The sequence below is a fragment of the Fringilla coelebs genome (genome assembly GCF_963513975.1).
Source record: "Fringilla coelebs genome assembly, chromosome: 2".
NCBI lineage: Eukaryota > Metazoa > Chordata > Aves > Passeriformes > Fringillidae > Fringilla > Fringilla coelebs.
The window spans coordinates 102,283,133-102,294,165 of NC_140029.1; the positions used below are offsets into that span (position 1 = coordinate 102,283,133).

The window sequence follows — 11,033 nt, forward strand, 5'->3', positions numbered from 1 at the left end:
GTACTTTGGTGCAAAATAAGCCACAAGATTCAGGGGAAGAAGGCTGGAACAGCTGAGAAGATGCTCATGTTTGGGGTCTAGATTAAAAAAGAAAGGAATGGATACACCTATACTTTGCCTTATAGTGGAGAACATCAAAAGCCTAAGAACAAAATGATCCCTATCCCAGCCAAAAGCAGGGCATGCATGAACCGCTGAAATACTTTCACTGATGACCTTTGTCTCAGAGCTAAGCAGCACAGAGATGAACTACTTCAAAGAGAAAGACCCAAAACATCTTTGCCATAAAATCTTATTCACACATCTCAGGATTCCAAAACCACTCAGGATTCCATTACTTACCTTTCCTGAGCTGCACATCTCTGCTGGTCCAAAATGGATCACAAGATGTAAATGATGCTTATGACCCTCATTCATAGTGATGGGAGGTCTGCTGCAGTCCTGGTGATCTAGGGATACCCGTGAGGCAAGGTTGGTAGTTGTGTGTCTTCCAGTCTTTTATTGGAAGAGTGTATTTGATCTGGCTGAGATGGAGTTCATTTTTCCATAGCAGCCTTCACAGTGCTGTGTTTTGCATTGGTAAATAGAAAGGTGTTGATAACACACCAGTGTTTTGGCGACTTCTGAGCAGTGCTATCTCTCTAACATTCCCCTTCCCCTTCCCCACCAAGGGGCTGGGACTGGGCAAGATCCTGGAAGGGGGCAGAACCAGGCCAGCTTATCCAAATTAACCAAAGGGATATTCCACAAGTATGCTGTTAGCTCAGATATAAAAGCTAAGGCAGGGAGGAAGAACAGTGGGCATTTGTTATCCTACAATGTTTGCCTTCCAGAGCAACTGCTATGCATGCTAAAATCCTGCTTCTGGGGAAGTGACTGACCATTGGAAGAAGAGATTAAACTTTCTTCCCCTTTGCTTATGAGTGCAAAAAGTTTACTTTCTTTTTGCTTTAGTAAACTGCCTTATCTCAACCTACTAGTTGTCTTTTTGTCTTATTTTTCCTCTCCTGTCCCGCTGGGAAGGGGAGTGATGGAGTGGCTTGCTGAGCACCTGGCATCCAGCCAAAGTCAACCCACTACAAAGAGAAACCAGGGTTTGAGAGGACACTTTCTCAGGATCAGAACTGCTGCACCAAACTGAATTGAGGGTGTTGGTCCAGACCCTTCCAGTGTCCTTGGCAGGATTGATTAAGAAGTCAAATGCACACATGCAATATTTTAACAGGGACAACCAATTATAAGGCACAAGCAAAATACTCTCAATTTTCAGGCCAGTGAGGTCTGGGCCCAGGCTGCCCACAGAAGCTGTGGTCACCCCATCCCTGGAAGTGTTCAAGACCAGGTTGGATGGGGCTTGGAGCACCTTGGTCTAGTGGAAGTTGTTCCTGGATGGCGGCAGCTGACTGTAAACTGATCCCTAGGGTAGCAGACGCAGGGAAGGTCCAGTAGGATGGAACACAACTTTCAGATCATGGCAATTCTTGCCATACCAAGAAGCCCTGGGGATTCACAACCTCCTTGCTGAGCAGTCCAGCTTTCAATTCACATGGAAGTGGGTTGCATGGGTGCTCAAAGACCAGACAAAAGGATGGGAAATACTTGAAGTCTTGATATTTTAGATGCTGGAGGGTACATACAAGGTCTCAGTCCACTGGTATTCCTTCCTTGTGTGCATTCCAAAAGCAGAAATAGAGTTCTCAGTTGTCAAGATCCAGTTAATAAAGTTCTTAGAAATGCCTCTGCTTGAAGTAATGCACAAACGAGACCATATGCCAGTGACAAGAGTTTGGATTTTATTTGATAGTAAATATGAGAGAGTGAGGGAAAGAAAAGAAATAAAAAATGGGGGTTGAGGGGCAGGGGGCAGAAAGAGAGTGACAGGGACAGAGTAAGGAAAATACCACCACTCTGTGGATTCCAACAATGATCCTCTCCAGCTGGTTGTACTGGTGGTGAAGGTCTCCCCAGAATGCATAGAATCCAATGGGTTAATATACATTCAGGCTGGATAGGAAAACCCAGGCACCTCCCTGGGGCAGGGAGGAGTTTGCCATTGTCCCTTACAACAGACTCTGGGTTCTTCTGGGTTCGTTGCATCACATGCAACAAAGTCCTGTGGTGCAAGGCTTCAGGAATGACTCTGGTGGGGGGACTTCAGGGGGTCTTTGATGGATTATGGCACTCCCTCAGCTGCCTCTCACATGAATGTCACCTGTGGGGTTGGGCTTTCCATGGCTGGGCCAATTTGTGTAAGGGGGGATGGGTGTTCAGTGCCTCTGACCAGTGATTACACCCAAAACCTCCTGCCTCTCCTCATTTCAGGGGGAGTCAGTGAAAACCTGGCTTCGGTGGGCTGTGGTCTCCCCCACCCCAAACTCAGCCAGGGAAGAATCTCTGTTGCATTTGGCTTTCTTGTGGATGCATTCCTCTCTTTCAGCCTTGTTTGTTTTTTCCTAGGCCTGTGATGATTAAAAAGACAGGTTTTCCTTTATCTAGTCTTAGTGGTTTAACTTACAGGTCAAAGTCCCAGTCAGGTATCTTCAGGGAGGCTTCTTTGGTTCTAGCTTCTTTACAGAGTTTTTGTTATAATGAGCATAACTTTATATCAATGTCTGAGGCCTGAAGGATTTTGGGCTCTGACATCAGTGAAATCTCTACAAAGAAATTATTCACACTGCCACCCCTCAGGAAAACCCTTTTCCCTGCAAATTCTGCTGCTGAGGTAGAAGCAGGGTTTGCCTGGAAATGCCATAGCATAGCCAACCTTGTTTCCCCCTAGTAGTGCAGCACAAGCCTCCCAGAACTACCAAGTCTTCTGCCAGGTTCTCCCAGCAGTGCCAGAAGGAGTTACCAGCAAGACCAAGCTAAGGAGAGGAGTTTGAAGGGGCTCTGTGGGGTGGTGGGTATTGACTATTGGAGATTTGGGGAAGATGAGTCAAGAGGTCAGCTGGAAATACATTTAGGATAATTGAAAACTGCAGAGGAGTCAAGGGGCCAGCTGGGAATATAACTGGGATAGTAGAAGATTGCATATTTTAGTTGAGATTTTAAAATTAGTTAAGATGCTAAGTTGATAAAATAGGTGGCAAGAATCAAGTACCTTAGTTAAAGAGTGACAAATGCATTAGGAAAGGGAAGCTAGGAGTGACAGGGATAGATGAAGGGATAGACAGGGATAGATGAGTTGTGAAGGAGCAGAGACCACAGAAACACCTTGCCTTAAAGAATAATCAAACAGTTAGAGAGGCTTGGACTGTGACCAGCAGATCAAAAAGTCCTGCCAGCTGGCCATGGGTGAAGAGTTCACCATGAGGAAGACTGCTTTCTTCCTGCCATACGCCCACTCCCTTATTTCAAAATCCCACTGACCCAATTTAGGGAGTACATTTGCGCAGCCATAATGGATATTCAGCTGATTATAACACGAAGCAGGCAGGTAATGGGAATGTATTATGTATCCTTAGAAACTGCTTGGAGATGTAAAACCTTTTCTGCATAAATAGAGAGCAGAAGTCTGTGACTCCTTGCTCATGTACTTGGAAATGATTCCACGTGTCCAGCGTGCTGCAATAAATACCCTTCTTTTCAACTTTAATTAGTTGAAGAGTCATCTGTCTGTGCAGGAAAGACTTTGAGATGGTTAAAGAATCCAAATTTATTGTGGAGTACAAATGCTTGTATACTATTTTAGGAAGGCTAGTAATGCTTTACTACAATGATTGGGTTTATCATCACATAAATAAACTTATTCATTTTACAACATCTCTTGCTTGCAGAGCTTGATGTAATTTTTCATTTCTGATAAGTCCGTCTGATTTAATCTTCTTGCAATCTTGAAAGCTGTCTGTTCCTGCCAAGGCATTTTGTTAACCAAATGTCTTATGCTAACCAGGTCCAAAGCCCATCACCTGTCTGGTGTGTGCCAATAGGCAGGTACTCACAAGGTGGTGAGGTCCCATCCACTGGGGGCACAGTGCTCAGGCCAGTGCTGCACAGGCAGCAGTCCAGCAGCTGACACCATGGGCAGACCGGGGGTGGTGGAAGGGCTTCCAGGAATGCCTTGGACATGGGTCCACTGCCAGTAGCAAGGCCAGAGGGATGAGAACACACATGGGATGTGTGAACAATGACTGCCTGCAGTCACCTGGTAACAGAGGAGGCAGAGCTGGGGCATTGCTGTGGCGGTCGTAGCTTGGAGCAGGACTTGGGCTCTGGGGATGGAATGTCCATCACCAAGAGACAATTTCATACTCATAGAACCACAGCATAGGATCCTACAACGGTCTGGCTGAAGAAGAATTGTCCAATTCCACCCCCCTGCCTTGGGAAGGAACACCTTCCACCAGACCAGGTTGCTCCAAGCCCCATCCAATCTGGCTGTGAACACTGCCAGGGATGGGGCAATCACAGCTTCTCTGAGTACCTGTGACAGGTCTTCACCACCTTCAGACTGAAAAATAAAGATAAAACACAGCAGGACCTTTTCCCAGAACCTTTTCCAAACAAATGTCTCTAGAACATCTTCTTTGGGGATACAAGCCTATTCCACCTTCTCCTGCACTTTATTCTTTATCGCACTCTGTTCCTTCAAGCCTTAAATCCAACCATCAATACCAGCTCCACATGTTTTGGTCCAACTTTATCCCTTTCAACCCAAAACCCACCTCCTCAAATCTATCCTCAGCACCAAATCCATACCCCAGCTCAAAATATGCACCCCCTAGCTCCAAATCCACCCTCCTCAGACTCAAATCCACACTTCAGCCCCAAATCTACTCCCAAATTCCTCCCCAGCTCCAAATCTACCCACAGTCCCAAACCTACTCCCCAGTACAAAGCTATCCCTAAATCTGCTTCCCCTATCCCCCAAGCTCCAAATACGCTTCTTTAATCCCAAATACACATCCTGAGCCCCAAATCCACCCTGTCCATTGGCTGCTCCTCCCTCCCAGACCTTCAGAGTAGCCTGTCCCACCCCAAAAAGCAGACATGTTGGCAGTAGCAGGTTTATTCTCCAGTTTTCTTTCAGAGGAGTAGGGCAGCCATGGTCAGCAAGAGGCTGGAGCAGAAAGGGAGCTGTCACCGGCGTCAAATGGTGCAGTTCCCCTCTCCATAGCGCCGGCACTTCATCACCTTCAGGTAGGTCTCCACTTTGTGCAGGTCCTTCTTGAAGCAGGAGAGCAAGCCATAGTTCTGCAGCAGGGCGTCCTCACTGCGCAGGTGGATGTCAAATTTCTCGTAAACGGCTTTGAGGATCTGGGGACCCCGGGGGCTCCGGTCCTGCAGCTCCTGCAAGAGGATTGCGAGGTGCTGGGGGAGGTGGTGGGGGCCTGGGAATGACATGGGGGACAATAACCTCCTGCAGTGCCCCAGGCTGGGCAGAGTGGCTGGGAATGGCCCTGAGAGTACTGGCTGCCAGAGGCTGAACATGAGCCCATGTGTGCCCAGGGGGGCAAGAAGACAATGGCACCTGGCTTGCATTAGCCATGGTGTGTTCAGCAGGAGCAGGCAGGAACAGCCCCCAGGCTCTGGGCACTGCTGGAGTACCTCCAGTCTGGGGGCAGTTATGGGTCCCTCCTGGCAAGAAGGACATTGAGGTGCTTGAGCATGTCCAGAGAAGGGAACGGAGCTGGGGAAGGGTCTGGAGCACCAGGAGCAGCTGAAGTAGCTGGGGAGGCTCAGACTAGAGAAAAGAAGGCTCTGGGTGGGTCTTCTCACTCTCTGTAACTCCCTGATGGGAGCGTGGAGTCAGGTGGGGGTCAGGCTCAGCTCCCAGGGAACAGGTGACAGGAGAACATGACATAACCTCAAGCTGTGCCAGAGGTGTTTCAGGTTGAACATCAGGAAGAATTTCTTCACAGAAAGGATTGTTAAACATTGGAAGGGACTGCACAGGGAGGTGGTGAAGTCACTGTCCCTGGAAGTGTTCGTGTGAATGGCTGTGACATTCACTCAGTCCGGGCTGACAAGGCAGTGGTCAGTCTTGGACTTGGTGACCTTGGAGGTCTTTTCCAACATCAGTGATTTTATGATCTTCCACAGGCCCAGTGCCACAGTTCCCACTGAACTTTAAATGAGGTCAAGGGTTTCTCCCTCCAGTCTTAAAGAATGTTTCAAACATATTTTTGAGTGTATGTGTTTGCAGGAAGAGCAGTGATGAAGGGGTGATGCTACAGTGAGAAGGGAGCTGGGGACAGGGCTGCAGGGAGGGAGGAGTTTGTCTTTGGGGTCTTAAAATAAAGAGTAAGTTGCAGGGTCTCTCTGTACCTCCTCCAGTCAAGGAGACAGAACCAGGCAAATAATTCTCTCTTTTCCCCCACTTTGCCAGAAAACAAAGCTCTAACCAAGACCCAAGCCATGTACATCTGGAGCTGAGAGCTGCACTCCTCCTGCCCTGCTGTAGTCACCAGCTGCCACACAGAGGAAAGTTTTGGTTGAGGAAAAGGAGCCATAAATGGGTGAAATATGATTGTTTGGCTGGTTTCTGTGTACCATTTCCTAATGCCCAAGCACATACCGAACAGGGACTAAAATCATAGAATTATGAAGTCACAAACTGGTTTGGGTTGGAAGGGACCTTAAAGACCATCTCATTTGAAGCTTTCCTGCCATGGGCCAGGACACCTTCCACTTGACCAGGTTGCTCCAAGCCCTATTTAACCTGGTGTCTTAGGAATGGGCAGCAACAGCTTCTCTGGGCAACTTGTGCTGTGGTCTCACCATCCCCACAGTAAAGAATTTCTCACCCACACAAAAATCTGGATGTGGTACTGATACCTATCCCTACTTTCTCCTGCTGAAGTGCCAGGACTCTGTTTACTCTCTGAGCCTAACTTTCAGAGTAATTTTAATGCCAGAAGATGTAAACAATATTCCAGACTCATTTCTCACAGCTGCAGTTCTCTGAGCTCTAGCTACAGGGTAAGCCTGCCAGATAAACCTAATTACAGAATACACATAACTGAAAGGTGTCTTAACAGGTAATACACAACTTCACTTAAAGCAACAAAGCAAAAATTAAGTAGATTATAAAGGAGACATAGAGCAAAGGTAGAGAGTGATTTTTTCCATTACAGATAGAGACAGGACAAGGGGAAATGGTTTTTACTAAAAGAGGAGAGATTTAGATTAGCTATTAGGAAGAAATTCTTCCCTATGGGGGTGGTGAGGCCCTGGCACAGGTTGCCCAGAGAACCTGTGGCTACCCCATCCCTGGAAGTATTCAAAGCCAAGCTGGACGGGGCTTGGAGCAACCTGGTCTAGTGCAGGGTGTCCCTGCCCATGGTGTGGGGTTGGAACGAGATAAGCTTTAAGGTCCCTTCCAACCCAGACCATTCTGTGAATCTGTGATTAGTTCTTCCTTGAAGAGGATCACCCCACAGCTTACAGCTCTCTGGGTGCTGTATTGATGTATGAGGGAAATACCAGAGTGCAGGTTTCCATCTGTACACAGATGTTTTTATAAAATGTTGTGAATCATCACAAAATTTGCCACATTTCAAAGTATTTTGCATGGGGATGTAGCAAACATTATTTTGCTGTTAGTACAACCGAATATTTTTTTGTTGCTGGGTTTGGGAAGGTTTTGTGTGTGAATTGTTCTGATTCCTGAGCAGTAGAGCTTTGTGATGGGTGTTAACATCTGTTCTGTGTTTTCTTATCCTCCCTAGTGATGAAACCCAATGTGCAGTATCAGGATCTCATTACCTAAAGGTACACAAAGTCCTAAGGGTGCCACTGGTCTTCAGAGTGGAAGGTGGTGAGATTTCTCAAGGACCTGTGAGAGCTGAGTGCCCTCTGTCTGGGAGATCTCTGCAATTCTATAGCCATGCTACATGCTGCAACTTACCCTCATCAGAGCTAGGATCCCTTCTTCCAGGTCCTTTAGTTTTTCATACACTCTGTCTGAGGTGCCAAAAACCAGATTGTTTGTGAACATCTTGCTTAGGTACTGCACCGGGGTCAGCCAGGACTGGATGAGAACCAGGGAAAACTGAAGAAGCTCGATGTCCTGAAATTAGGGCAAGAAAGGGTCAAAGCTGTGCAGGGGTATTTGATAGCATGTCCTGCTCCCTCTGGAACACCTGGAGATGTGCCACCACTCTTACAGCTTCAGCAGACACAAAGTTTTCTGGCTGAAGAGCACCACCCACACCTGTGTCCTGTGCAGATAATAGTTTTTCTCATGCTTGGGGTGGGAATGTGATTTACAGGGTAGGCCAGAAAAGTATTTCTTTCTTTATGCAGGGTTCAAGCAATCAAAAAGGGAGGAGAGGGATGAAGCACTCAAGTGTTCACAGATGAAAACACTCTGTTCCTGCAGTGAAGCACAGGTCTGTGCTTGCCCTGAGGGTGAAAAAAACTTACTGATTTCTGCTGAGCATCATCCTTCTTCATGGGAGCAGGGATGGTTTCCGAGTAACAAAACGCTACCTGGGAATTCTTGTTTGTGTGTCTTTGGTCCTCTGGAATATAGGTGCGTTCCTATGGAGACATCCCAAATACACACAGATCTATTGCCCATGTTCTGGAGAAGATCTCAGACACTTCCCAAGCTGTTCTGAATGGTTACTCTTTGCAAGAAATAAATGACAAGGTGCCTTTGGATAGGGTTGGCAGGTAGGAATATTGTGTTGGCACAATAGCTACTGGGCCTAAAGGTCTTCCTAAGCCAAGGTGTTGAGGTGAACAGAAACCACATCTAAATTAGGTTCTCCCAGGGAGTAAATGACCCCAAAGGACAGCTCAGGCCAGCTCCTGTCAGCAGAAGAAACTAGATAGTTTTAAGCATTCAGACTCTCCCAGGCCCAGAGGTGACTAACACAGGAAAGTCTTGTCACATATCTGTGCCATGTCCCAGCTGATCCTGTGCAGCCATAGTCCTGAGAAGGGAGGATGAGCGGGATCAGAGTAGGGGGGCAGAGGGCTAAGAGGAGGAAACAGGGTCCAGTCTGATGGGACCTAACCTGTTCTATCCTCATCAAAAGAGGAGAAAGGAGACACCAGTAGTTGAAAGGTGTCTGTCACACAGCCCTGAAGCCATCAGACTAAAGCAGAGGAGAGGACCAGAGACCACACCACTTACAAACTCCTTGTACGTCTCGGCAGCCAGGAGGTGCAGGTGCTGAGCCCTCAGCACAGCGTTGGCAAACAGGCTGGAAAGGGGCACGGTCGGGAAGGCGGCAGCTTGCTGTGGCCACTGCAGCCCCAGAGTGATCACAGCAATGGTGAGATGAGAGAACCATGACCCTGCAGCAAAGCACAGCAGAAGGTGTTAGCTGTCCTCAGGAAACTGGGTTGAGGACGGAGTGGCACCTGGAATTAATGCTCAGTCTCCTCTGTCCATGCTGTCTGAAGGCTCATCTTCCTTGGTACCTCTTGGCACCAAGACTAAGCTTAGCCCTCTCCAAAATTCTTTGAAAGCTTTTCACCAAGACCTGCCCCCACCAAGAGCTTGTGCTTCTCCTACTGCTACCAGCAGTGTATTCCTGAGCGGAGTCATGGTTGCTCCATGAAAACTAGTATGTGTCCCAATGTTTTTCCCTGATAAACTCATGGTTTCCCTTTTCTCATGAGTCCTTGCCCACGTGAAAAGAGCATGGTGCACTCTGGTTACGCGAGCAAGCAGGGGATGATGAGTGCCAGGTGAAGGCGTGGGAGCACCTCGCTGTAGATATGGTTAATGCTGTGCTGCTGATGTGATGCTGGCTGTCTGCCTCGCTGGGGTGAGAGATGGTGACATTACCTGTGCTCTGACTGGCTCTCTGGGATATGACTGCAGAATTTGGTAATCTTTGTCAACCTTAATTGTTTTCAGCCTTTGACATCTGACTCACACTAGTGTCTGTCTGCTGCGAAGACCAAAAACTTCATCTCAGACAAATACCCCTTGGAGGAGAAATGCCCTGGAGCCTGTAGGACTTGGCCTGTTTAGACTAAAGATTAAATCATGAATTAAAGTCACATTGCAGGGAAAAGTATTCTTTTTCATTGGTTTATAAATTGCCATACTTTAAGTTAGGGCTGTCACAGAGTGTGTGTATCCCACTGCATACCACCCCATCATCATCTCCTCTCACCCTACACACATGGCAGCACTGACAAATCCTTTAAAACCATAATAAAAAGTACCTGGAGCCATTTCTGCCTGGTGAGTTGCTCAGGTGTTGCTTGACAGTGAATATTTCCTCCTTTCAAGGGGAACTGTTGAGCCACCCTTTATATAGCAGGGAGTCTGTTTAAAATGGATCTGTGTGTCCACAACTGTGCATCTTCTCTGTGCATAAATGCACAGGTGTTCACAGTGGTGTTGCCTCATTGCAGTAATTTATACACAAATGTACAAGTTGGGAAGGTTGTTTGCCTCAGTATAAAACCAGTGCTCAATGATTTTGCCATATCCTGCTGTTTATCGCAAATAGAAGTTTTCTGGTCATTGGAATACCCATCCCAAGTCACATCAATGCTTTTATATGGTGGAATTTGCTTTGTCCACCTGCTTTTTCCTGTCTGGCTCTGCAGCCTTGGCTCACAGTTCACAGGCCTGACTGACCATTTTGGGAGATTTCTGACATAAAGCAAATGGCAAGCTGTGCCAGGGGAGGTTCAGGTTGGATATCAGGGAAAATAACTTCCTCAAAAGGGTTGTGCAGCCCTGGCACAGGCTGTCGTGGGCAGTGGTGGAGTCCCCATTCCTGGAGGGATTCAGAAGCTTTGTTTATGTGGTACTTGGGGACATAGGTTAGTGGTGGGCTTGGCAGTGCTGGGGGAACAGTTTGACTCGGTGATCTCAAAGGGTTTTTCCAACTTAAACAATTCTGTGATCCTGTGTTTTCCCCTTTATTGTTAGTGGGGATAGAGCTGGATGGATGTTGTCAGATTAATCCTATTTCTTTCAATTTCTACAAAAATATAAAATATTCAGCAAATAGTATTGCTGAGCTAGTTTGCTGTGGGTGTGACAAAGAGCTGTCATGCCTAGGCGCTTGTTTGGGTTTCAGCCTACCCACTGCAAATCCAACTGCCAGAGCTCT

At 47.2% G+C, this 11,033-nt stretch overlaps 1 protein-coding gene across 1 annotated transcript; it reads right to left on the reverse strand.

Moving 5' to 3' along the window:
* Positions 1-5,088: 5,088 nt before the first annotated feature.
* On the reverse strand, positions 5,089-9,502 carry LOC311151003 (somatotropin-like; the record flags this gene model as incomplete). The annotated part of the gene is made up of 5 exons (XM_084201064.1): positions 5,089-5,289; positions 7,850-8,011; positions 8,368-8,484; positions 9,086-9,249; positions 9,448-9,502. 5 exons carry the CDS (start codon positions 9,500-9,502, stop codon positions 5,089-5,091), a joined length of 699 nt encoding a protein of 232 aa, XP_084057190.1.
* Between the last annotated feature and the right edge of the window lie 1,531 nt (positions 9,503-11,033).